Raw genomic sequence first — 27989 nt, forward strand, 5'->3', positions numbered from 1 at the left:
ACAGCTACAGGTCTCGCTCACACACAGCTACAGGGCTCTCTCTCTCTCTCACACAGCTAGAGGTCTCTCTCTCACACAGCCACAGGTCTCTCTCTCACACAGCCACATGTCTCTCTCTCACACAGCCACAGAGGTCTCCCTCACAGTCACAGAGCTCTCCCTCACACAGTCACAGAGCTCTCCCTCACACAGTCACAGAGCTCTCCCTCACACAGTCACAGAGCTCTCCCTCACACAGCTACAGGTCTCGCTCTCTCACATACACACAGGTCTCTCTCGCTCACATACACACAGGTCTCTCTCTCTCACATACACACAGGTCTCTCTCTCTCACATACACACAGGTCTCTCTCTCTCTCACATACACACAGGTCTCTCTCTCTCACATACACACAGGTCTCTCTCTCTCACATACACACAGGTCTCTCTCTCTCACATACACACAGGTCTCTCTCTCTCTCACATTCAACACAGGTTTGGGTTGTGGTGTATCAAGCCGGGCATGATGACAAGAAGAGGATGTGGGGGTCATGGAAGGTTGTGGAACACGTACACAATGGCACAGACACCTCTCTGTTTGGGCATGAGGCTGACTAGGCTACATGATGAACAAAGAGCTCATCCTCACAGAGTGTTGTCCAGGGCTAGATGGAACACTTCCTGTCAATCACTACAACACATTATGGTCTTACAAGAGAATGTCCATGGTCAGGATGTCTAGAGGTGCATGACTGGTCATGGGAGTGTGTGTTCTCTCTGTGTGTGTGTGTGTGTGTGTGTATATGTGTTCTCCTGTTACATAAACTGTGAGGACCATTGAACACAACCATGTCCAGCAGTCTCCACGCTCTAATGACTAACTAACATCACCTCTAGCCGGCCACACCCGATGTTCTGCTCTTTACATGCACACACACAAAAACTAATAAAAACTCACAATTGCATGCATACACACACACTCATAAATCATTGGGTGAAATCTAGTCAGCAGGGCCAATGTTGACTCTCTCTCTCTGTTCAAACACTCACAGCCCTTCTAAAGGCTCCGCCTCTACGTTTTCCCAAGCCCACAGACTAGAGAATGTTTGTTCATAAATGGAACAGTTATGATGATACAGTATGACGTACGTGTTCTTTTCCTTGTTGTGTTCAGCTCCGTTTATCTCTCTCTTTCATTAGCTATGTGTCTGCTTTCTGTTTTGACAGTAGTCTACTACAGTGCTCACACCTCACTGGAACATCAACTACAATACTCACAACCCCCCCTTTCCCAAGCTAAGGCAAGCATACACGCATGCGCACACATCCACACACACAGGACCTACTTCTTGCTGGCCTCACACACGTCTGTGATGTTGGAGAAGAGGTGGTGGTGCTCGGTCTTAGTCATGGTGCCACTGAGCTCCGCTGAGTTCTTAAACATCCGGATCAGAATCTCCAGACTGTGGAGGTAGGAATGTTCTGATGATATCAACTCAAATATAGCCTGACAGAGAGATCGAGAGAGAGAGAGGGAGCGAGAGAGAGACAGGGAGAGAGATAAGGGGAGAGAGAGAGAAAGGGAGAGAGAGAGAGAAAGGGAGAGAGAGGGGGTTACAGGGATGCTAACTGGTGAGGGCCCCAAAAAAGTTTCATTTTTTTTGCACAGAAGCACGTGAAAAATCTGTAAACAGGAAGAAAATGTGCCTATTTTACTAACGTTGTGATACCAGGCCTAGTATCACCATGCCCCATCACTGTCTACACCCCCCAGCTCCCCATCACTGTCTACACCCCCCAGCTCCCCATCACTGTCTACACCCCCCAGCTCCCCATCACTGTCTACACCCCCCAGCTCCCCATCACTGTCTACACCCCCCAGCTCCCCATCACTGTCTACACCCCCCAGCTCCCCATCTCTGTCTACACCCCCCAGCTCCCCATCACTTTCTACACCCCCCAGCTCCCCATCTCTGTCTACACCCCCCAGCTCCCCATCTCTGTCTACACCCCCCAGCTCCCCATCACTGTCTACACCCCCCAGCTCCCCATCACTGTCTACACCCCCCAGCTCCCCATCACTGTCTACACCCCCCAGCTCCCCATCTCTGTCTACACACCCCAGCTCCCCATCACTGTCTACACCCCAGCTCCCCATCACTGTCTACACACCCCAGCTCCCCATCACTGTCTACACCCCCCAGCTCCCCATCACTGTCTACACCCCCCAGCTCCCCATCACTGTCTACACACCCCAGCTCCCCATCACTGTCTACACCCCAGCTCCCCATCACTGTCTACACCCCAGCTCCCCATCTCTGTCTACACCCCAGCTCCCCATCTCTGTCTACACACCCCAGCTCCCCATCACTGTCTACACACCCCAGCTCCCCATCACAGCTAAATAACATTTAAAAACTGATGGAGATATGCAGAAAGAACAGAAAGAAGCCACTGAGTAGGCTAATGGCTGGTTAGGGGATGAGGCTGGCTGGTGACAGCTGTCACACGTGATATTAGATGAAGCACTCATTCTGATATGACATATCTGCCATCACTGAACTCTGATATTCTATTTGTAGGACGCGTAGGGATGCATTCTGCGCTCAGTCTTTAATTTGGAGAGAGAAGGTGGTAATCACACAGGGAGAATATCTGTTCACGCCTCTTATAGCTCAATTGGTGATACACTCTCCGTCTGCACACTTGTCTAGACTTTTATTTTCTTAGACATCCGTGCTATAAATTAATCTGTCCCTCAACATCAACTGGTTTACTAGTCTATGGTCCACATTTTCTAGCCCTCCCCTTTAAGGAGGGTTTATTATAGCTATGGAGAGGTTACAGGAAGAAGAGTTCAGGCACTGTATATTAGATATCCCAGAGTGCTACTGTAAGTGACCTGTCTGTGTGTGTGTGTGTGTGTGTGTGTGTGTGTGTGTGTGTGTGTCTGTGTGTCTGTGTCTGTGTGTGTGTGTGTGTGTGTCTGTGTGTGTGTGTGTCTGTGCACACGCATCCTAACCCCTCTGGAGCCAGTCTGCTTGACCCTTTGTAGGAACTGTCTCTGTCTGAGGGGGAAGGGGTCACACTCGCACGCACACAATCACACACACACACTGAATAAGGCTGTTACCTCTTGTCTTTTAAGATCCTCCTGGCTGAGCTTATCAGAAACTCCACTCTTCTTTACCTGCAGGAAAAACACAGTTTAGAACATAGGTTTTAGTAACAACAGGAAGAAAACAGAATCTCTAAGAACACTTGGGTCTATTGGCTATATTTGCCAACATTCAGCAAAAAACAGTCGCACAACTTTAGCAATGAAAGGAATTGTTTAGAGGTGTGTCGATCAAGGTTGTCTCTATCTGTATCCATCACAGTTTAATCCTAACTCTCAGGCCTAGGGGTCTGCTTTTAGAGGAATGAGGGCTACTGTGTTTTCAGCTGTTTGTGGCAACACACACATTGTCTGTCTGCGAAAGCAGCAAGACAGACACACACACTTTTCATGACTCCACTAACTGCAACAAATTAGTAGTTCTCCTACCAGACCTGTAGGAGCTGAATATATGTTTTGTTTTGTTTTGTTTTAGGCATTTAGCAGACGCTCTTATCCAGAGCGACTTACAGGAGCAATTAGGGTTAAGTGCCTTGCTCAAGGGCACATCGACAGATTTTTCACCTAGTCGGCTCGGGGATTAGAACCAGTGACCTTTCGGTTACTGGCACAACGCTCTTAACCACTGAGCTACCTGCCGCCTATAATATATACCTGTAGGAGCTGAATAAAGACCTGTACAAGCAGAATAAAGACATGTGGGAGCTGAATAAAGACATGTAGACCTTTAGGAGCTGAATAAAGACCTGTAGGAGCTGAATAAAGACCTGTATGCCTGTAGGAGCTGAATAAAGACCTGTAGGAGCTGAATAAAGACCTGTATACCTGTAGGAGCTGAATAAATACCTGTAGGAGCTGAATAAAGACCTGTAGGAGCTGAATGAAGACCTGTAGGAGCTGAATAAAGACCTGTAGGAGCTGAATAAAGACCTGTAGGAGCTGAATGAAGACCTGTAGGAGCTGAATAAAGACCTGTAGGAGCTGAATAAAGACCTGTATACCTGTAGGAGCTGAATAAAGACCTGTAGGAGCTGAATAAAGACATGTAGGAGCTGAATAAAGACCTGTAAGAGCTGAATAAAGACCTGTAGGAGCTGAATAAAGACCTGTAAGAGCTGAATAAAGACCTGTAGGAGCTGAATACAGACGTGTAGGAGCTTAATAAAGACCTGCAAACTTGTAGGAGCTGAATAAAGACCTGTAGACCTATAGGAGCTGATTAAGACCTGTAGCAGCTGAATAAAGACCTGTAGGAGCTGAATAAAGACCTGTTGGAGCAGATTAAGACCTTTAGGAGCAGAATAAAGACCTGTAGGAGCAGAATAAAGACCTGTAGGAGCAGAATAAAGACCTGTAGGAGCTGAATGAAAACCTGTAGGAGCTGAATGAAAACCTGTAGGAGCTGAATGAAAACCTGTAGGAGCTGAATGAAAACCTGTAGGAGCTGAATGAAAACCTGTAGGAGCTGAATGAAAACCTGTAGGAGCTGAATGAAAACCTGTAGGAGCTGAATAAAGACCTGTAGGAGCTGAATAAAGACCTGTAGGAGCTGAATAAAGACTGGTAGGAGCTGAATAAATACCTGTAAGAGCTGAATAAAGACCTGTAGGAGCAGAATATAGACCTGTAGGAGCAGAATATAGACCTGTAGGAGCTGAATAAAGACCTGTAGGAGCTGAATAAAGACCTGTAGGAGCAGAATATAGACCTGTAGGAGCTGAATAAAGACCTGTAAGAGCTGAATAAAGACCTGTAGGAGCTGAATAAAGACCTGTAGGAGCTGAATAAAGACTTGTAGGAGCTGAATAAATACCTGTAGGAGCTGAATAAAGACTTGTAGGAGCTGAATAAAGACCTGTAGGAGCTGAATAAAGACTTGTAGCAGCTGAATAAAGACCTGTAGGAGCTGAATAAATACCTGTAAGAGCTGAATAAAGACCTGTAGGAGCTGAATATAGACCTGTAGGAGCAGAATATAGACCTGTAGGAGCTGAATAAAGACCTGTAGGAGCTGAATAAAGACCTGTAGGAGCAGAATATAGACCTGTAGGAGCTGAATAAAGACCTGTAGGAGCTGAATAAAGACCTGTAGGAGCTGAATAAAGACCTGTAGGAGCTGAATAAATACCTGTAAGAGCTGAATAAAGACTTGTAGGAGCTGAATAAATACCTGTAGGAGCTGAATAAAGACTTGTAGGAGCTGAATAAAGACCTGTAGGAGCTGAATAAAGACTTGTAGCAGCTGAATAAAGACCTGTAGGAGCTGAATAAAGACCTGTAGGAGCTGAATAAAGACCTGTAGGAGCAGAATATAGACCTGTAGGAGCTGAATAAAGACCTGTAGGAGCTGAATAAAGACCTGTAGGAGCTGAATAAAGACCTGTAGGAGCTGAATAAATACCTGTAAGAGCTGAATAAAGACTTGTAGGAGCTGAATAAATACCTGTAGGAGCTGAATAAAGACTTGTAGGAGCTGAATAAAGACCTGTAGGAGCAGAATAAAGACCAGTAGGAGCTGAATAAAGACCTGTAGGAGCAGAATAAAGACCAGTAGGAGCTGAATAAAGACCAGTAGGAGCTGAATAAAGACCAGTAGGAGCTGAATAAAGACCTGTAGACCTATAGGAGCTGAATAAAGACCCCAGTGTGCTAGTTTAGAGAGAGAAAGGTTCCTTTTGGGGGAGTCTGGGATTGTGCACAGGATAGCTTACATGGTTCTGTGTTTGTGTATGTGTGGTATCCCCCCCTCCCCTAGAGACATTTCCCCCCTCCACTAGAGACATCTGCCATGGTACATGGCCATTAACGTCATATTTTTCTCCAAGATGTTGAAACATTCATAGATGACCAGCTGGGTCAAATAATAATCACAAGACAATGTGCAAGTCAAATTCCCTTTAAAGGCAATCAACGTCTATTTATCTATCTACGGCCTCGCAAGTCCTTAGTGTCCTAGCAACCACCTTCCCGCCACGACAACTGAACAGCCCTGCTTTTGGAGTTTCCCTGAGAACACAGAGGGACAGGCGTAACTGTGACAACCGAAACGCAGTATTCAGTCAATAGGGAGTGCTTGGGGTAAGAGGTTGGCCATAGGTACAAATCTAGTATCATCTTACCCTCCCCTGTCCTATCCTTAACCATTGGGGGGGGGGGGGGGGGGGGGGGGTTAAACCTCTCATCCAAGAGTATTGTGTCAACACTCTTAGATACACCACTTCCTCCTGTCCCTAATGTTACTGGAAACTAGAGACTTCTAGGAAACAGAGAAGAGTCTAACCCTACAGGTGTTACTGGAAACTAGAGACTTCTAGGAAACAGAGAAGAGTCTAACCCTACAGGTGTTACTGGAAACTAGAGACTTCTAGGAAACAGAGAAGAGTCTGACCCTACAGGTGTTACTGGAAACTAGAGACTTCTAGGAAACAGAGAAGAGTCTAACCCTACAGGTGTTACTGGAAACTAGAGACTTCTGGGAAACAGAGAAGAGTCTGACCCTACAGGTGTTACTGGAAACTAGAGACTTCTAGGAAACAGAGAAGAGTCAAACCCTACAGGTGTTACTGGAAACTAGAGACTTCTAGGAAACAGAGAAGAGTCTAACCCTACAGGTGTTACTGGAAACTAGAGACTTCTAGGAAACAGAGAAGAGTCAAACCCTACAGGTGTTACTGGAAACTAGAGACTTCTAGGAAACAGAGAAGAGTCTAACCCTACAGGTGTTACTGGAAACTAGAGACTTATGGGAAACAGAGAAGAGTCTAACCCTACAGGTGTTACTGGAAACTAGAGACTTCTAGGAAACAGAGAAGAGTCTAACCCTACAGGTGTTACTGGAAACTAGAGACTTCTAGGAAACAGAGAAGAGTCTGACCCTACAGGTGTTACTGGAAACTAGAGACTTCTAGGAAACAGAGAAGAGTCTAACCCTACAGGTGTTACTGGAAACTAGAGACTTCTAGGAAACAGAGAAGAGTCTAACCCTACAGGTGTTACTGGAAACTAGAGACTTCTAGGAAACAGAGAAGAGTCTGACCCTACAGGTGTTACTGGAAACTAGAGACTTCTAGGAAACAGAGAAGAGTCTAACCCTACAGGTGTTACTGGAAACTAGAGACTTCTGGGAAACAGAGAAGAGTCTGACCCTACAGGTGTTACTGGAAACTAGAGACTTCTAGGAAACAGAGAAGAGTCTAACCCTACAGGTGTTACTGGAAACTAGAGACTTCTGGGAAACAGAGAAGAGTCTGAACCAAAGCGGTAGCTGTCAGGCTGGGAAGTGAAGGTTGAGAGTGGGAACAGGTTCTGTCAGTTAAGACATTAATGCCACTTTGTCCATCCGTTAAACATGGAATCAAATCATTCTCTCATTTCCAGGAGTGTAGATCTTTCTGCTCCTTCAGAGAAGGAAACCCCCAGGTTACTTACCATCAGTTACTGACCAGGGGAAACAGCAGAACATCCAACTACTATAAAACACTACAGCCTGCTCTGTCACAGAGAAACAGCAGAACATCCAACTACTATAAAACACTACAGCCTGCCCTGTCACAGGGAAACAGCATCTGGCATCAGACACAGGACAGGGACAGGATAGGGACAGGACAGGGACGGGACAGGTTAGTGGTATTGTATACCTCTTTATCTTCTCATCTCTTCCCCTCTTCTCCTCCGTTCTCTACACATTTGAAACATGTGGTTAAGTCAATCTTTGTTTGAATATTTCTATCAGAACTAACTGTCCTCTACCGTCTCCTCAGCACTGTCCTCTACCGTCTCCTCAGCACTGTCCTCTACCGTCTCCTCAGCACTGTCCTCTACCGTCTCCTCAGCAATGTCCTCTACCGTCTCCTCAGTAATGTCCTCTACCGTCTCCTCAGCACTGTCCTCTACCGTCTCCTCAGCACTGTCCTCTACCGTCTCCCCAGTAATGTCCTCTACCGTCTCCTCAGTAATGTCCTCTACCGTCACCGCGCCACTGTCCTCTACCGTCTCCTCAGTAATGTCCTCTACCGTCTCCTCAGTAATGTCCTCTACCGTCTCCTCAGTAATGTCCTCTACCGTCTCCTCAGTAATGTCCTCTACCGTCTCCTCAGCACTGTCCTCTACCGTCTCCTCAGTAATGTCCTCTACCGTCTCCTCAGTAATGTCCTCTACCGTCTCCTCAGTAATGTCCTCTACCGTCTCCTCAGTAATGTCCTCTACCGTCTCCTCAGTAATGTCCTCTACCGTCTCCTCAGTAATGTCCTCTACCGTCTCCTCAGTAATGTCCTCTACCGTCTCCTCAGTAATGTCCTCTACCGTCTCCTAAGTAATGTCCTCTACCGTCTCCTCAGTAATGTCCTCTACCGTCTCCTCAGCACTGTCCTCTACTGTGCAACATCAGACACACACACCAGCATAGGAGCCAACATTTAATCAAATTTCAGTTTAATTTCCTGCTCATTCCCTCTAAAAGTGTGTCTCCAGTTGTATCTGTGCATGTCCATCCCTCCCTCCCTCCTTCAGCAGCTCCAGACAAGAGTAAACATCAACGAGGAGAACAGAACACCTAAGTGGACAACAGCACTTGCCCCCCTCCTTTCTCTCCCTCCCTCTATCCTACCATCCTGGGCCCAAACTGGATGAGATCATGTCATAATCGGAGTCACCACACTGCTCGCTAGGGAAAACATATTTAACATTTTTCCACTGAGAAGAATCTCTGGTGTTTGCCAGAAAGCTGGCGCCATGCCGGGTGGTGCTCCCAGTCTGCTGTCCCAGATCTTTCACCCTCCCTCTTCTTCTCCCTCACCCTCCCTCTTCTTCTCCCTCACCCTCCTTCTTCTTCTCCCTCACCCTCCTTCTTCTTCTCCCTCACCCTCCCTCTTCTTCTCCCTCACCCTCCCTCTTCTTCTCCCTCACCCTCCCTGTTCTAATTCTCTATCTAGACAGAGAGTAATGAAGAGACAGAGAGAGAGAGAGACAGAGACAGAGACGAGAGAGAGAGACAGAGGATGGACAACATCCCTCACAGCACTGGCACTGCACCACGATTCACTGTGTGTGTGTGTGTGTGTGTGTGTGTGTCTCACCACACTGAGTTGGCTCCAGGAGGTGCGTATGGGTCTGTACTGCAACACGATGCGGTCGTCAGGTTTGGGCTCTCTGGACTGGTCCTCATCAGAGTCATTGTGAAGAGCTTTCTCCTGGTAGTTCTGATACAGTACCTCCTCTGGATCACACCACAGATACACAGACAGGATGAGGGTGGATCACACCACAGATACACAGACAGGTTGAGGGTGGATCACACCACAGATACACAGGCAGGTTGAGGGTGGATCACACCACAGATACACAGACAGGTTGAGGGTGGATCACACCACAGATACACAGACAGGTTGAGGGTGATCACACCACAGATACACAGACAGGTTGAGGGTGGATCACACCACAGATACACAGACAGGTTGAGGGTGGATCACACCACAGATACACAGACAGGTTGAGGGTGGATCACACCACAGATACACAGACAGGTTGAGGGTGGATCACACCACAGATACACAGACAGGTTGAGGGTGGATCACACCACAGATACACAGACAGGTTGAGGGTGGATCACACCACAGATACACAGACAGGATGAGGGTGGATCACACCACAGATACACAGACAGGTTGAGGGTGGATCACACCACAGATACACAGACAGGTTGAGGGTGGATCACACCACAGATACACAGACAGGTTGAGGGTGGATCACACCACAGATACACAGACAGGTTGAGACCGGTTGAGGTTGGATCACAATAGTACAGTCCCCAATGAGAGCAAGACCTCAAACATGTGGATAGAAAGTCACAGTCATACACATGACTAAGACAGAGAAGTGGCACTCACCTTCACTGTCAAATGTCCTCTGTGTGATCAGTCCTGGCTTCTTATCAGGACTCTGAGAGAGAGAAGAGAAGACGACCCCATGGCTATGTCACTATTAACAACAGGCCCAGGATCAGCTCTCCCTGCCCCAGCCTTACTGTATATTCCCATTATGAACTGAGAAATAAGACAGTCACTAGATCCGTTGTCATGAGCATAGTCAGAACAATATCCTAAGTGATGCTTTATTAGCCAAATCTGTTCATGAATTCCATTATGAACCCACATCACACATCTGTCACATTCTAAATGACGGGTGTAAGTAGGTCCCCTGTCACCTGCTCTTGACCCCTGACCTCTGCACTGACCTGTCAGCCTGACCCCGCCTAATTACAGAGCAGTGGACTGAAGTGTGTGTGTGTGTGTGTGTGTGTGTGTGTGTGTGTGTGTGTGTGTGTGTGTGTGTGTATTGCAATCATAAGTCTTCACTATTAGCCTGACTGCAACACAAGCTCCTCCTGACATTGTTCCAACTTTAAGCTAGCTGTGGACTTTGGTCCTGATCTGAACTTCAGTAGAACAACAACATGAACCCATCAGGCAGAGTAGTGTTAGTAAACTGTAGTGTGACTCTGCAGGGTAACAGACAGTAATAATATCCAGGCACACAGGCCAAAGCAAGAGGAGAACGGTTCCATGACATAGCAGTTAACAGTAATGACAATTTCCTGGAAAATAATGACTGAATAAATCTCCTCCTACCTTGTTCTTCTTCCCAGGGCTGGTAGGTCTCTCCTTTACCGCCTGTAGTCCTTTGAGTGTAGGTTGGGACAGACGATGGGTCTTGAGGTCTTCAGATGGTATTTCCATTTCCACGCCACTCACCACTGCTTTCCTGTACGAGGTAGACCTCAACCCTCTCTTCAGAGTCGCAGGGCTCTCATCCTGGTCTGTTCCTTTTCCCCCGGTCCCTCCACCCGTGGAGAAGAAGGTTCCAGTCTCCACCATGCTGAGGGCTCGCAGGGCCCGCTTGGTAGGATCCAGGCCCAGCGAAACCCCCAGGGCCTGGCTCTGTACCCCAGCAGGACAGGCCTTGCTCAGGGACGCCAGGCCTTTGGGTATCAGCTGCTGGGTGCCCATCTTCAGGGCAGCGGCACTGTGGGTGCTGAGGACAATGGAGGGAGGAGGAGAGAGGGAGGGAGTGGGGGAAGGAGAGGGGGCAGATATGTCAGCAGGGGAGGGGCTGCAGGGTGTGGGGGGATCAGAAGGGGTAGAGGTGAGGGAGGAGAGGGCGTGGATACTGGAGGTGGAGCTGTGGGATGGGGTAGGGGTGTGGAGACTAGGGGTGGAGGGGCTGGGGTTTAAGGGGTGGTAGGAAGAAGGGGAGGTCTGGTTATGGTGTTGGTGGTTATGGTTGTTGTTATTGGGGGTGGCAGGGGGAGAGGGGTGTTTGGAGGAGGCAGGGTCCGGCGGTGAAGGGCTCGTCCCAAACACTATCTGGTCCCGGTGAGCGGTGAGTGTGAACGGGCTGGAGAGTCGATTCTGGGCGTCCTGCGGCCGCTTGTCCGACCACACCTTCTCCCCATTACCAATATTACCAACACTCCCACCGTGGTACGCCTTACTGTTCAATGACGCCGATTTATCATCCTCCGATTTGATCTTGGATAGAGAGAAACGTCCTTTGGACAGATGTCCAATGCTTATACTTCTGACCACCCGTGTTTTCCTGGTGGGTTGGTTGAGAACGTGCTTCAGAATGACCGTCCCTCCTCCCGGCGTAGCCACCAGTCTCTCTGTAGGCTGGCTCAGTGTAAAGCTGCACTTGTTGTCCTCTACGGGGAAGTCAGTCATGTGGACTCCGTCTATCTGGTAGCTGAGGGGCCGGGCCTTTGGCTTGCTGGGGCCAGTGTGGTTGGCTGAGCGCCGCTTCCACAGAGGGGTGATGTTATTGTTGGACAGATCTACCTCGTTCCCGCCCTCCATGGTGTGTCAATCACTCGTCTTTTCTTTCTAACTGCGGAGCTGGAGTCTCGTCCGACCCGACTGGTCCCAACCCCGCAGAGAACTGCAATAACCCCTGGTTGTAAACACACAGAGAGATCAATCAGAATCAAAGCTGGAGGGGTAGCCGAGTGAGTCCTTACTTTTCAGGGTTCGAGCTGTCTGTGAGGTCACAAGTTGGGTCATTCCTTAGGTATTGAAAACTCTGTGCATAGATCTCTCCTGAAACATGAATATTTTAGCCTTATATATAAACGTGTCTAGTTAGATACCTCGCTTTGAAGTAGTCTACCTTATCCATTTGATCCCTGATTCATTGAATGAGGGAATAATTTTATAAAAGACAAAAGTATTTGGTTGTTATGTTGCAATATTTTATATCAAGGATGGCAACCATCCTCCAGGATAGCTACTGGGTGTGCAGGCTTTTGTTCAAGCCCTGGTCTAACCACATTGTAGCCTAAACATCAGCTGCTCAACAGGAACTTGATAAGCAAACTCAGGGCTGGATCTAAAGCCAAGCTGTGCACCCAGGAGCGCTCCAGATGGAGGGTTAGCCATATGTTGACAACATGTGACTAACAGTGCAGTTCTACTTTGTGGAGGGGTAAGTGCCTTGATCAAGGGCACAATGGCAGGAGATGGTAGGTCTACATGGAATCAAACATAGCAGCCTTCCAGTGTCAATATTGCTTACTTTTTCATGTAGGCTATAATAATAGTCATGAAAAATTGGTTAAAAGTCATGGAGAAGTCATGGAAAATGTGTATAAACCCTTAACTGAATAATCAGAGGTCTCTATAGCATATTATAAAAATGGGTGGTTCGAGCCCTGAATGCTGATTGGCTGACAGCCATGGTATATCAGACTTTATACCAGGGGTATGACAAAACATTTATTTTTACTGCTCTAATTACATTGGTAACCAGTTTATAATAGCAATAAGGCACCTCGGGGTTTGTGATATATGGCCAATATACCACGGCTAAGGGGTGTATCCAGGAACTCTGTGTTGTGTCGTACATAAGAACAGCCCTTAGCTGTGGTGTATTGGCCATATACCACACCTCCTCGGGCCTTATTGCTTAAAATGTCATTTGTGAATTTCAGTGAACATAGTCTTATGGACTGACTTGGAAAAAGACAGCTCCTGCACTTATTTCATCCCAAGTCAAGCGCTGGTGGGAACACTAACCATAACTCTATCAATGTGTGTGTATCAATTGAACCTTCTGTTTTTAGAAAATTATTTCTCACTGATATGAAAGGTAAGGTCCTTATGCTTCCAAAACCGTACCGCATCGCGCAAGTTAATGTTCAGACCGAGCGTCGGGAATATTAACAACCCCCCCCCCCCCCTACAGAAGAAGCCTTTATCCAATGACTTAGTTGAATGAAATGGAACTGAGAGTCATGGTCAAGGGCTAGGCCATTCCCTTACCCCTGCACGAGAAGCCTAATAACCATGAAGAGTATTGGACCACAATAGAGCCCTGATGCAGTAGAGGACCAGTGACAGACTTGATGCCGTCAGCGGAGGAAAGTTTGCCCTAAATTATAAAGGTCCAAATTAGTTAAGGTCTAGTTAAAAACTATGCAGCAGAACTCCTTCAGACAACACATTCGGAAATTGTCTATGCAGAGAAGTAGACTGGCTATTGTAACCAAGTAGCCTGAGACAAACGGGGAAACAATGTTACGGGTGTAAGTTCCCACCATTGAGCTATGAAAGAACGGTTCCCTCAGCGAACCGCGAGCCTTCCAGTAACCCGTGAGGGATAACATAAGACTTACCTTTCTATTGCCTGCAAAACCTCGTCATGGTGCCTGTGTCCTGGAGTTCTCAATATAATAATGGAAAGTTTTCCTGTTGTTTGAGAGTTTATGCTTGGGATAAACTATTCCTTTTGTGCAAAATTCGTTGTCCTATCAGTAGTCCGGGTACGGTCGGCTGTTTTCAGTGTGTTCTCTCCGAGAGTGACCCGAGTTGTGCTTAGGACTGATAGCGAGAGGAGGAATGCGGATTGCCAAACAGGACAGAAGCCTTCCCAAATTCACGTGACGTTATGTGCACTACAATTCGACCGAGTTGAACTTGTATTATGTAAACTAAAGAGAAGGAAAGCGCCTAAACATTCTAAGACAACAAAAAAAAGGAGAAGAAAACGTCCTAAATAATGTAGGTATATAGCCAACAAAATCACATTGTCCATTTGGAGAAAAATGATCTACATTTGGGACCAGTTTGTAAAGTGAAGTGTGGGACTAGTCCACAATCTAGAAAGGTTCAGTGATGTAGCGCCACCCTGTGGTTCTTTAGAGTAAAGTCACAGTAGACTACAAGATGTCTAGAGCAGACGTGCATGTGTGCCTGCTAATGCATGTGCATTTACACTGCATTCGGAAAGTATTCAGACCCCTTGACTTTTTCCACATTTTGTTACGTTAAAGCCTTATTCTAAAATGGATTCAATAATTTTTCCCCCTCATCGATCTACACACAATACCCCATAATGACAAAGCGAAAACAGGTTTTTATAAATTTTTGCAAGTGTATTAAAAATTAAAAACAGAAATGTCGTATTTACATAAGTATTCAGACCGTTTGCTATGAGACTCAAACTGTAGCTCAGGTGCATCCTGTTTACATTGATCACCCTTCGGATGTTTCTACAACTTGATTAGAGTCCACCTGTGGTAAATTCAGTTGATTGAACATGATTTGGAAAGGTACACACCTGTCTATATAAAGGTCCCACAGTTCACAGTGCATGTCAGAGCAAAAATCAAGCCATGAGGTCGAAGGAATTGTCCGTAGAGCTCCGAGACAGGATTGTGTCGAGGCACAGATATGGGAAAGGGTACCAAAAAAGGTCTGCAGCATTGAAGGTCCCCAATAACACAGTGGCCTCCATCATTCTTAAATGGAAGATGTTTGGAACCACCAAAACTCTTCCTAGAGCTGGCTGCCCAGCCAAACAGAGCAATCGGGGGAGAAGGACCTTGGTCAGGGAGGTCACCAAGAACCCGATGGTCACTCTGACAGAGCTCCAGAGTTCCTCTGTGGAAATGGGAGAACCTTCCAGAAGGACAACCATCTCTGCAGCACTCCACCAATCAGGCTTTTATGATAGAGTGGCCAGACGGATGCCACTCCTCAGTAAAAGGCACATGACAGCCCACTTGGAGTTTGCCAAAAGGCACCTAAAGGACTCTCAGACCATGAGAAACAAGATTCTCTGGTCTGAAGAAACCAAAATTGAACTCTTTGGCCTGAATGCCAAGCGTCACATCTGAAGGAAACCAGGCACCATCCCTACAGTGAAGCATGGTGGTGGCAGCATCATGCTGTGGGGATGTTTTTCAGCGGCAGAGACTGGGAGACTAGTCAGGATTGAGGAAATGATGAGAGATCCTTGATGAAAACCTGCTCCAGAGCACTCAGGACCTCAGACTGGGGTGAAGGTTCACCTTCCAACAGGACAACGACCCCAAGCACACAGCCAAGACAACACAGGAGTGGCTTCGGGACAAGTCTCTGAATGTCCTTGAATGGCCCAGCCAGAGCCTGGACTTGAACCCGATCGAACATCTCTGGAGAGACCTGAAAATAGCTGTGGAGCGACGCTCCCCATCCAACCTGCCAGAATTTGAGAGGATCTGTAGAGAAGAATGGGAGAAACTCCCCAAAAACAGGTGTGTCAAGCTTGTAGCGCCATACCCAAGAAGACTTGAGGCTGCAATCGCTGCCAACGGTGCTTTAACAAAGTATTGAGTAAAGGGTCTGAATACTTACGTAAATGTGATATTTCAATTTTTTTTTATGTCTAAAAACCTGTTTTTGCTTTGTCATGAGGTATTGTGTGTAGATTGATGAGGGGAAAAAACAATTTAATCAATTTTAGAATAAGGCTGGAACGTAACAAAATGTGGAAAAAGTAAAGGAGTCCGAATACACTGTACTTTTTCTCGGTCACCTATGCTATTTCAATATTTCAATAATAAATAATTAGATTTTTCCATTGTGTTAATGATGGCGGATTAATAGATTTCCAATTTTTTTAATAAACGTTTTTTCAAAATGAGTGATGAGAAGACAATCTTCCAGCCCATTGGGTATCTCACTACATTTACATTTACATTTTAGTCATTTAGCAGACGCTCTTATCCAGAGCGACTTATATTACACTTTTTTTAATTTTTCATACTGACCCCCCGTGGGAATCGAACCCACAACCCTGTGCTCTACATCCCTGCCGGCCATTCCCTCCCCTACCCTGGACGACGCTGGGCCAATTGTGCGCGGCCCCATGGGTCTCCCGGTCATGGCCGGCTACGACAGAGCCTGGATTCGAACCAGGATATCTAGTGGCACAGCTAGCCACTACACCCCCATATACCATGTCTTGAAATATGCAGACATACATATAAGTAAGTTTACATTGTAATAATTCTGACAGCCAACTTCATAGCTCCATCCATAACTTTTGGACTTTATAGTATTCCCAGAAAGCCTGGATTATTGAATCATTGTTCGTTTTACACTTAAGACATTACTTTTTTGTGAATTTTCTCTCCTATATAATACATTCTATACATTAGTTTATACTGGATTAAGCGTACATTTTCATTAACTGTCATTTCATTAGTAATGCTTGAAATGTTCTAAGTCTTGACTCCAATAGTTTATATATTTTTTCTCAGATATTGTGAGTTGGATATGCTCTCTGCAAGGTGTTGTAGCCTATATCTTACCTATCATATGAACATATTTTTTGGACTAAAATAAGATTCCCTCAAGGTTGCTCTGATATCCAAAAGATTTCAAATGGACATTTCGTCATATGTGACTTTTAAGTTGCATGTATTTGAAACGATCTACATTGGTTAGTCCAAAATTACTTTTTAATTCCATCATGGAAATAAATGTATTTCCTGTTACCAAATCATTCACGGTTTCTATGCCTTTTAGTTTTCCACGTGGACGGATTTATCAGTGAATTCTGAAAAGCTATCCAAGGATTGTTCCATAAGGTTGTGTTTTTAGGGAGTGATATTGGATCTTGTAGAATGCCTTTCATTTTATTGCATATTGTTATAGTGTTCTTAACTATGAAGTTGTTAATTTTACATTTTAGTCATTTAGCAGACGCTCTTATCCAGAGCGACTTACAGGAGTTAATGTTCTTAGCTTTATCCTTTGAAAATAGACATGGTTTATTCTGCCTTTTAAGAGTTATGGGAAGATTATTCAATTTAATTAGATCTGATTTCATATTGTTGAATAACGGAATAAAGTAAAATAAATAAATAAAATATACATCTTTAGATATGTGTTGTTTGTTGTCACGTATTAGAATCCTGAGTATTTAATTTTTTTTTTGTGGTTCACTTAAAGGATTGCTGTAGATCGTGAGTATTACATTTTATTTTTCCTATTGCCATTATTATTATTTTTTTTTCCACATTAATTTTATATCCTGAGGTTTTTTGATTATTCTGGAAATATTTTTAGCAAAGGGGGTATTGAGTTTTCAATATTGGTCAGGTACAGTGGGGAGAACAAGTATTTGATACACTGCCGATGTAGAGGTCTGTAATTTTTATCATAGGTACACTTCAACTGTGAGAGACGGAATCTAAAACAAAAATCCAGAAAATCACATTGTTTGATTTTTAAGTAATTCATTTGCATTTTATTGCATAACATAAGTATTTGATCACCTACCAACCAGTAAGAATTCCGGCTCTCACAGACCTGTTAGTTTTTCTTTTAGAAGCCCTCCTGTTCTCCACTCATTACCTGTATTAACTGCACCTGTTTGAACTCGTTACCTGTATAAAAGACACCTGTCCACACACTCAATCAAACAGACTCCGACCTCTCCACAATGGCCAAGACCAGAGAGCTGTGTAAGGACATCAGGGATAAATTTGTAGACCTGCACAAGGCTGGGATGGGCTACAGAACAATAGGCAAGGAGCTTGGTGAGATGGCAACAACTGTTGGCACAATTATTAGAAAATGGAAGAAGTTCAAGATGACGGTCAATCACCCTCAGTCTGGGGCTCCATGCAAGATCTCACCTCATGGGGCATCAATGATCATGAGGAAGGTGAGGGATCAGCCCAGAACTACACGGCAGGACCTGGTCAATGACCTGAAGAGAGCTGGGACCACAGTCTCAAAGAAAACCTTTAGTAACACACTACGCCGTCATGGATTAAAATCCTGCAGCGCACGCAAGGTCCCCCTGCTCAAGCCAGCGCATGTCCAGGCCCGTCTGAAGTTTGCCAATGACCATCTGGATGATCCAGGGGAGGAATGGGAGAAGGTCATGTGGTCTGATGAGACAAAAATATAGCTTTTTGGTCTAAACTCCACTCGCCGTGTTTGGAGGAAGAAGAAGGATGAGTACAACCCCAAGAACACCATCCCAACCGTGAAGCATGGAGGTGGAAACATCATTCTTTGGGGATGCTTTTCTGCAAAGGGGACAGGACGACTGCACCGTATTGAGGGGAGGATGGATGGGGCCATGTATCGCGAGATCTTGGCCAACAACCTCCTTCCCTCAGTAAGAGCATTGAAGATGGGTCGTGGCTGGGTCTTCCAGCATGACAACGACCCGAAACACACAGCCAGGGCAACTAAGGAGTGGCTCCATAAGAAGCATCTCAAGGTCCTGGAGTGGCCTAGCCAGTCTCCAGACCTGAACCCAATAGAAATTCTTTGGAGGGAGCTGAAAGTCCGTATTGCCCAGCGACAGCCCCGAAACCTGAAGGATCTGGAGAAGGTCTGTATGGAGGAGTGGGCCAAAATCCCTGCTGCAGTGTGTGCAAACCTGGTCAAGACCTACAGGAAACGTATGATCTCTGTAATTGCAAACAAAGGTTTCTGTACCAAATATTAAGTTCTGCTTTTCTGATGTATCAAATACTTATGTCATGCAATAAAATGCAAATTAAGTACTTAAAAATCATACAATGTGATTTTCTGGATTTTTGTTTTAGATTCCGTCTCTCACAGTTGAAGTGTACCTATGATAAATTACAGACCTCTACATGCTTTGTAAGTAGGAAAACCTGCAAAATCGGCAGTGTATCAAATACTTGTTCTCCCCACTGTATATCAGCAGATTTTCTGCAACTAAGTTTAGTTTATATCGATGTTGACCAATACCTGTTACAGTTTGGGTCCTGTCTAATTCTTTCTGCAAGCGGTTCAATAGCCAGTGCAAACAGGAGGGGGAGAGGTGACATCCCTGTCTTGTTCCCCTTTCTAAAGCAAATTAATCAGATAATGTATTATTTGTGTATATTTTTGCTTTACATTTATGACTTCAGCTGGAAAGTTAAAAGCTTCCGAAGTTTTGTATAGAAAAGGCCATTCAAGATAGTCAAAAGTCTTTTCGGCATAAACAGCCATTATTGATAAATCTATATCTTGTTTTTTTGTTCTTGTATTTGTTTAAGTGTCTTTAAAAAAAAAATAATAATAAAGGGGGTGGTTGTCCCAATGGCTATCCTAAATTGAATGCACCAATTTGTAAGTCGCTCTGGATAAGAGCGTCTGCTAAATGACTTCAATGTAAAAATGTATATGTATCAAGTCTGGTAAGACTTTTGCCATTCTACTGCTTATAAGGTTTGCTATTATTTTATTGTCACAATTTCTTAAATGTACAGTGGGGGAAAAAAGTATTTAGTCAGCCACCAATTGTGCATGTTCTCCCACTTAAAAAGATGAGAGAGGCCTGTAATTCATCATAGGTACACGTCAACTATGACAGACAAAATGAGAAGAAAAGAATCCAGAAAATCACATTGTAGGATTTTCTATGAATTTATTTGCAATGTCATGAATTATCACTATACATTTACGTCATTTAGCAGACGCTCTTATCCAGAGCGACTTACAGGAGCAATTAGGGTGAAGTGCCTTGCTTAAGGGCACATCGACAGATTTTTCACCTAATCGGCTCGGGGATTAGAACCAGCGACCTTTCGGTTACTGGCACAACGCTCTTACCCACTAAGCTACCTGCCACCCCGTCATATGTCATGAATTTTTGAATCCAGTAAATTGTTGAGTGCATTTTAGGAAATAAAAATGTAGTCAGTTCTTGAATAACTTTTCTTACTTTGAGAAAAAATGAATAGACTTTTGTAGTTGGGAATAATAATATCCAGGTGTCCTGTAAATCATTTGTAGAGATGAACATTTTCAGCCTCTTTGGAGGCTCCCTAAATCTGCCTTTTTTATTACTACGTCTGTCAATCTTATCAAATGTATGATTTAGGTCACCTGCTGAAATAATAGTTCCTGTCTGGATATGATCTAATATCGCTTGAATTTTTTATCTAAGAACACCAGATATGCCCCTGGTGGGATATACAATGAAATCAATGTGTATTTTCACCATGTAAGGTACAATTCAACATTAGAAAAAATGCCTTCTTGGTCCATATGCTGGGATATAAGGGAATATGGTGTATTCTTATTTATCAGGATGACTGCACCTCTGCTGTTATTACAGTAGGTGGCAGCATAGGCCTCTCCAACCCAGCTCCTCTTTAAATGTTCAAATTCTATTTTTTTAAATGTAACTCTTGCAAGAAAATCACATCTGCTGACCATATCTTTAAGTGTTTGAGAACCATATGCTTTTTTCCCCCCTCATGGAGCCCATGCACATTCCATGTGATAAGTTGGATTTTGTTGGTCTTTACTTGTATAGAATCAGAGTTAACCTTATCTGTTATGTCTATCATTAAAGAACCAAGTAAAACATTTTAGCAGACATGACATATGAGGGCGGTGGGCATTCCATAGAATGGGAGGATCATAGTATAAATACATAGTTATTGTATACATTACATATATAGAGCGTGTGGGCATATAGGCTGAGCAAACATTTAACAAAAAAAAACACAAAGCAAAGTACGTCGTTGTACTTGAGGCGCTCCCCTAATGTACCAACAAAAACAAAAAGTGTATACATCCATTGTACATCCATTGTACATCCATTTGAAGAAAGACTGACACTTAAGTACTGTGGTTGGTTTGTATTACCGTATAAATTAAATTGAAGTATAGTGGCTGGTGGGGGTCTACTTGGGGTGAGTGGGCCCTCCAAGAGACTGAAATGGGATGAGTGGAGGCCCCACACAAACCTCAGAGAAGTGTCCTCCTAGTCACCCCATCCCAATCACCCAGATATAGCCCCTCTACATTATCACCAATAACCACCATTCAATCTTAGTTGTAATAATATAATAATATGCCATTTAGCAGACGCTTTTATCCAAAGCGACTTACAGTCATGCGTGCATACATTTTTTTTTTTTTTGTGTATGGGTGGTCCCGGGGATCGAACCCACTACCTTGGCGTTACAAGCGCTGTGCTCTACCAGCTGAGCTACAGAGGACAAAGAAGGAATAATAATGATTCCACATCCTTTCCTATTCATTTTCCAAGTAATAATAATAGAAACACAATGACATTGTAGTTTAATGAAGTCCTTCCTTCTCTCCCAAACCAAATCCCCCCCCCCCTTCTCAATCCCTCACCCACCCAGACCAAGCTTATCCCCACCTCCCCTCCTCTCCTCACCCACCCAGGCCAAGCTTATCCCCACCTCCCCTCCTCTCCCTCCCTTACCCACCCAGGCCAAGCTTATCCCCACCTCCCAACCTCACCCATCCAGGCCAAGCTTATCCCCACCTCACCTCCTCTCCTCACCCAACCAGACCAAGCTTATCCCCACCTCCCCTCCTCACCCACCCAGGCCAAGCTTATCCCCACCTCCCCTCCTCTCCCTCCCTTACTCATCCAGGCCAAGCTTATCCCCACCTCCCCTCCTCTCCCTCCCTTATCCACCCAGGCCAAGCTTTCCCCACCTCCCCTCCTCACCCACCCAGGCCAAGCTTATCCCCACCTCTCCTCCTCTCCCTCCCTTACTCACCCAGGCCAAGCTTATCCCCACCTCCCTCCCCTCCTCTCCCTCCCTTACCCACCCAGGTCAAGCTTATCCCCACCTCCCAACCTCACCCATCCAGGCCAAGTTTATCCCCACTTCACCTCCTCTCCCTCCCTTACCCACCCAGGCCAAGCTTATCCCCACCTCCCCTCCTCTCTCTCCCTTACCCACCCAGGCCAAGCTTATCCCCACCTCCCAACCTCACCCATCCAGGCCAAGCTTATCCCCACCTCACCTCCTCTCCCTCCCTTATCCACCCAGGCCAAGCTTATCCCCACCTCCCCTCCTCTCCCTCCCTTACCCACCCAGGCCAAGCTTATCCCCACCTCCCCTCCTCTCTCTCCCTTACCCACCCAGGCCAAGCTTATCCCCACCTCCCAACCTCACCCATCCAGGCCAAGCTTATCCCCACCTCACCTCCTCTCCCTCCCTTATCCACCCAGGCCAAGCTTATCCCCACCTCCCCTCCTCTCCCTCCCTTACCCACCCAGGCCAAGCTTATCCCCACCTCCCCTCCTCTCCCTCCCTTATCCACCCAGGCCAAGCTTATCCCCACCTCCCCTCCTCTCCCTCCCTTACCCACCCAAGCCAAGCTTATCCCCACCTCCCCTCCGCTCCCTCCCTTACTCACCCAGGTCAAGCTTATCCCCACCTCCCCTCCTCACCCACCCAGGACAAGCTTATCCCCACCTCCCCTCCTCTCCCACCCAGGCCAAGCGTATCCCCACCTCCCCTCCTCTCCCTCCCTTACCCACCCAGGCCAAGCTTATCCCCACCTCCCTCCTCACCCATCCAGGCCAAGCTTATCCCCACCTCACCTCCTCTCCCTCCCTTATCCACCCAGGCCAAGCTTATCCCCACCTCCCCTCCTCTCCCTCCCTTACCCACCCAGGCCAAGCTTTTCCCCACCTCCCCTCCTCACCCACCCAGGCCAAGCTTATCCCCACCTCCCCTCCTCTCCCTCCCTTATCCACACAGGCCAAGTTTATCCCAACCTCCGTCTTTCCCCCCTCCCTTCTTCTCAAAGACATTTACACCCCTCTATACATCTACTTACTCATCCATCCTGCTTCATTCTCACACAACATATACCCTATACCTCTGCACATTCTCTCCCATCCTCCTACACATACTCATAGTCCCCTTCCTTCACTCTCCCATTCGTATGCACAAACACACACCCACACATACACCCACTCACACCCTCTCGCCCACACACACACACACACACACCCATAGAACAATTCTTGACTGTTATTGACTTACATGTTATATTTCCTCTTTTATATTCACATTTTTTTTAATGGCTTGACTATTAGTCCATGACATAACCTGAAAGTGTGTGGAAAACAAAACATTCCTGTCATAGTGGAGAACTAATGACTTGCAGCCACCCTACAGCAGTTACCCATTGCACGCCTTGCTCTCTTCAGCTCCCCAGCTTTTTGCGGTTGCGGTCTAAATTCATGGCACGATTCTGCATAGTCATATTGCACAATGTGCTCCCATGATTTACCATTCCCTTTCACAACAGACTCAAACAATACAAAATCAATGCTCATGGCCAATTTTTATGGATTTAAATTAAGCTGATCGCTTGACAACAAAACATATTTTGTCGCTCTGTAAATAATTTCTCTGCTTCCCAATCCCTTTACAAAATGCCATTTTAAGAATTCGAAACCCTACCAGGGCAATGTTCAGTTTCCAAACGTTATTAAAGTTGCAAATATAAATGCCATGCATAGAGCCGATGTAGTCCAGTATTTTACATGTCAGAAAAGCATGCTTTACACATAACCTGTTCTATCAGAACGTTCCAAAACGTTGCTTCCTGCTGAACCCGCCCCAGTTGAATTGTCTTTGACCCCACATGCCTGACATTTTGCTGTAGCCTTTCATGTCTCCACTAAGTGGCGCCATTTGTCTTTGTTGTCTATTGCTAAACGTCACTTCCACCTATACATTGGGTGATCGGTGGACCCACAGGGGAATGCTGAACAACAATCATATAAAAAATAAATCCAGCCAAAATAATTGACATGAATTATACTACAAAAAGTGTATAACTAATTTCCATTGATTGTGATAAGCACCTGTCGCTCCCTCCTCACCCAGCTACCCAACAACCACCACAGGGCCAGTCCTCCTGCCTTCTTCCAGCAGTCACCCTCAGGACAGGCCGGGGCTTTAGATGTGGTGGGGTGCAGGAGGGGCAGAGGACAGGTATCTGGGAAGAGGAGAGGGGACAAAGGGAGACAGAGGGAGGGGTAATTGCGACAAATGATCCCACACACACTTTGATGAATGAAAGGTTGTGACTCTTCATCGTGAGAGAGAGAGGGATCTAAAGGAATGCTAAGGGGGGGAGTTGAGGAGAGCAGCACCCTTTGTTATAGAAACAGCTCTTGAAATGGCTGAAGTGGGCTCTAAAAAGTGGCATATTTTTAGATGTAGGCCTACACTTTTCTGTGTGTGTAGGTGTGTGAAAGATGAAAAGGGTCATGAATGTATACGTGTGGGAGGCATTGAGGGAGACACACACACTGAAGGGAGCTTGTGTAACAGCTCTGATTGTTAAACAATGTCAAGGTTACTATTTAGCTGACAGCTTTTCTAAAGAGCCAAAAGTCAGGGAATTTAAAGAGATAAAACATCTATAGTGTTTTCCCACCGGCACAGGAAGTAGAGAGGGAAAGGAAACCCTGTGAAGTGGAGCCAGAGGTGCCAGATTTACATTTTAGTCATTTAGCAGACACTCTTATCCAGAGCGACTTACAGTTAGTGAGTGCATACATTATTTCTCATACTGGCCCCCCGTGGGAATCGAACCCACAACCCTGGCATTGCAAACGCCATGCTCTACCAACTGAGCTACATCCCTGCCGGCCATTCCCTCCCCTACCCTGGACAAATTGTGCGCCGCCCCATGAGTCTCCTGGTCGCGGAGCCTGGATTTGAACCAGGATCTCTAGTGGCACAGCTAGCACTGCGATGCAGTGCCTTAGACCACTGCGCCACTCGGGAGATGTGATACAGAGAGGAGACAGATGGAGAGAGGTGCCAGATACAGAGAGAAGCCAGATGGAGAGAGGAGCCAGATGGAGAGAGGTGCCAGATACAGAGAGGTGCCAGATGGAGAGAGGAGCCAGATACAGAGAGGAGCCAGATACAGAGATGAGCCAGATACAGAGAGGAGACAGATGGAGAGAAGCAGGGGTGGAGTCTTTCACTGAAGGTGCAGCCAGTGAAAGAGTAGATATGGGACCTGGCCTCTACATTGTAAAACGAGACCTCCCCCTCTTCATAATCCACAAACACCCCCACCTTCTGGGGCTTCTCTCTCAGGGAGAGGTGGGCAACAGGTTCATCAAAAACCCTGTACTCATCCCCATTCCACAGCCCGACAGCCCAATGTCCATTCTCAGAACTTCTTGTAAGAATCCCACTCCTGTTGATGGACCCTCTAACCACCCCTAGAATCCATCCAGCCTTCCCCTTCACTTGCACCTCATAGTAGAATCTCCCTGAAGAGAAGCCCTCCTGTCCTCACACACTGCCAGAACTATTGAACCTGTATCGATTGATAGAAAAACATTTATATGCTTTATATCTCTGTCTCACTTTGGTGTGTGCTGTTTCCCCTCCTCAGACAGGATGAGTTTGGGGTGTGCTGTTTCCCCTCCTCAGACAGGATGAGTTTGGGGTGTGCTGTTTCCCCTCCTCAGACAGGATGAGTTTGGGGTGTGCTGTTTCCCCTCTTCAGACAGGATGAGTTTGGGGTGTGCTGTTTCCCCTCCTCAGACAGGATGAGTTTGGGGTGTGCTGTTTCCCCTCCTCAGACAGGATGAGTTTGGGGTGTGCTGTTTCCCCTCCTCAGACAGGATGAGTTTGGGGTGTGCTGTTTCCCCTCCTCAGACAGGATGAGTTTGGGGTGTGCTGTTTCCCCTCCTCAGACAGGATGAGTTTGGGGTGTGCTGTTTCCCCTCCTCAGACAGGATGAGTTTGGGGTGTGCTGTTTCCCCTCCTCAGACAGGATGAGTTTGGGGTGTGCTGTTTCCCCTCCTCAGACAGGATGAGTTTGGGGTGTGCTGTTTCCCCTCCTCAGACAGGATGAGTTTGGGGTGTGCTGTTTCCCCTCTTCAGACAGGATGAGTTTGGGGTGTGCTGTTTCCCCTCCTCAGACAGGATGAGTTTGGGGTGTGCTGTTTCCCCTCCTCAGACAGGATGAGTTTGGGGTGTGCTGTTTCCCCTCCTCAGACAGGATGAGTTTGGGGTGTGCTGTTTCCCCTCCTCAGACAGGATGAGTTTGGGGTGTGCTGTTTCCCCTCCTCAGACAGGATGAGTTTGGGGTGTGCTGTTTCCCCTCCTCAGACAGGATGAGTTTGGGGTGTGCTGTTTCCCCTCCTCAGACAGGATGAGTCTGGGGTGTGCTGTTTCCCCTCCTCAGACAGGATGAGTTTGGGGTGTGCTGTTTCCCCTCTTCAGACAGGATGAGTTTGGGGTGTGCTGTTTCCCCTCCTCAGACAGGATGAGTTTGGGGTGTGCTGTTTCCCCTCCTCAGACAGGATGAGTTTGGGGTGTGCTGTTTCCCCTCCTCAGACAGGATGAGTTTGGGGTGTGCTGTGTCACATCTACTGCACTCTGCTTTATCCTCCTTAGCTTCATCTCACACAACTTCTTCATCTCTTCAGTGAGTGACTCCTTCAGCTGAAACACAGCTCACCTCACAGTCCCCACACACAGACTTCTGTGAACACTGATCTCAGACCAGTCCTTGTTTGGTGGAAGTGTGCTGAGGGATGAGGAGCTCTGGAGGAGGTGAAGGTGGTCATTAGTGAGTGAGAACTGCTCCAGCTCAGAGCTTCTCCTCTGTAGCTCAGTGATTTACTGCTCCAGCTCAGAGCGTCTCCTCTGTAGCTCAGTGATTTACTGCTCCAGCTCAGAGCTTCTCCTCTGTAGCTCAGTGATTTACTGCTCCAGCTCAGAGCTTCTCCTCTGTAGCTCAGTGATTTACTGCTCCAGCTCAGAGCGTCTCCTCTGTAGCTCAGTGATTTACTGCTCCAGCTCAGAGCTTCTCCTCTGTAGCTCAGTGATTTACTGCTCCAGCTCAGAGCTTCTCCTCTGTAGCTCAGTGATTTACTGCTCCAGCTCAGAGCTTCTCCTCTGTAGCTCAGTGATTTACTGCTCCAGCTCAGAGGGTCTCCTCTGTAGCTCAGTGATTTACTGCTCCAGCTCAGAGCGTCTCCTCTGTAGCTCAGTGATATACTGCTCCAGCTCAGAGCTTCTCCTCTGTAGCTCAGTGATTTACTGCTCCAGGTTCTCCTATCAGCCATCAAGCCTCTACTTTGAGCAGTGAAGACCTCCACACTGTCTGCTATCTACTTCTCTGCATCTCTCTTACTGAGCTCTACTGAGTGTTCTATCTCCTTAACCTTCTGTGGTCTCTCCTGGATCATCTGCTGTGCTTTCCCCTTAGTCTTCCCCAGTTGAGCATTCCCGTCTCCACGCTCTCTTCCTCTATGGAGACAGTCTTGTGAGTCTTGTGGTCTGTCTCAATGCAGAACTGACACACACACGCCTGGTCGCTCCTACAGAATATCTCCAGGGGTCTGTTTTGCTTCATACACAGCCGGTGTTCCAGGTTCCACACAGGGTCGATAAGCTTGTGTTTCTTGAAAGAAGCCACTATCTCATTCCCCACGATTAGTTAAGCAGATGAAGAGTGTGGAGAGAGGAAGGCTCAGCTGGGGAAGACCAAGGGGAAAGTACAGCAGATTATCAGGGAGACACTACAGAAGATCAAGGAGATCAAACACATAGACAAATAGCAGATAGCCAAGGGCAGGGAGGAGCTTAATAAAGTCACTTTGCTGAACTGAAACTAAACTGGGAAGCTAAATATCATAAACATTTCAACAGGATATTTTACTCTCAAATAATATTTCCGTATAGTTGAGTCACTGTGGACCCTTTTCTGATCGGACGAAAATAGACAACAAACATTTACATTTTAGTGATTTAGCAGACGCTCTTATC

General features: G+C 46.4%; 1 protein-coding gene across 2 annotated transcripts in view; it reads right to left on the reverse strand.

Annotated features, from left to right (window-relative positions):
* LOC311101660 (rho guanine nucleotide exchange factor 26-like) overlaps window positions 1–13958 on the reverse strand; it is a 58391-nt gene extending 44433 nt beyond the window's left edge. For both annotated transcript variants that reach the window (XM_084142807.1, XM_084142806.1), the window contains exons 1-6: window positions 13761–13958; window positions 10723–12040; window positions 9982–10033; window positions 9172–9311; window positions 3113–3169; window positions 1326–1486 (exon numbers count right to left, since the gene is read on the reverse strand). In XM_084142807.1, the coding sequence (XP_083998933.1) occupies window positions 1326–1486; window positions 3113–3169; window positions 9172–9311; window positions 9982–10033; window positions 10723–11946 (1634 nt within the window). In that variant the 5' untranslated portion in view covers window positions 11947–12040; window positions 13761–13958. The remainder of the gene's footprint in view (window positions 1–1325; window positions 1487–3112; window positions 3170–9171; window positions 9312–9981; window positions 10034–10722; window positions 12041–13760) is intronic.
* Between the last annotated feature and the right edge of the window lie 14031 nt (window positions 13959–27989).

Source organism: Coregonus lavaretus (assembly GCF_964263955.1).
Source record: "Coregonus lavaretus genome assembly, chromosome: 26".
Classification (NCBI taxonomy): Eukaryota; Metazoa; Chordata; class Actinopteri; order Salmoniformes; family Salmonidae; genus Coregonus; species Coregonus lavaretus.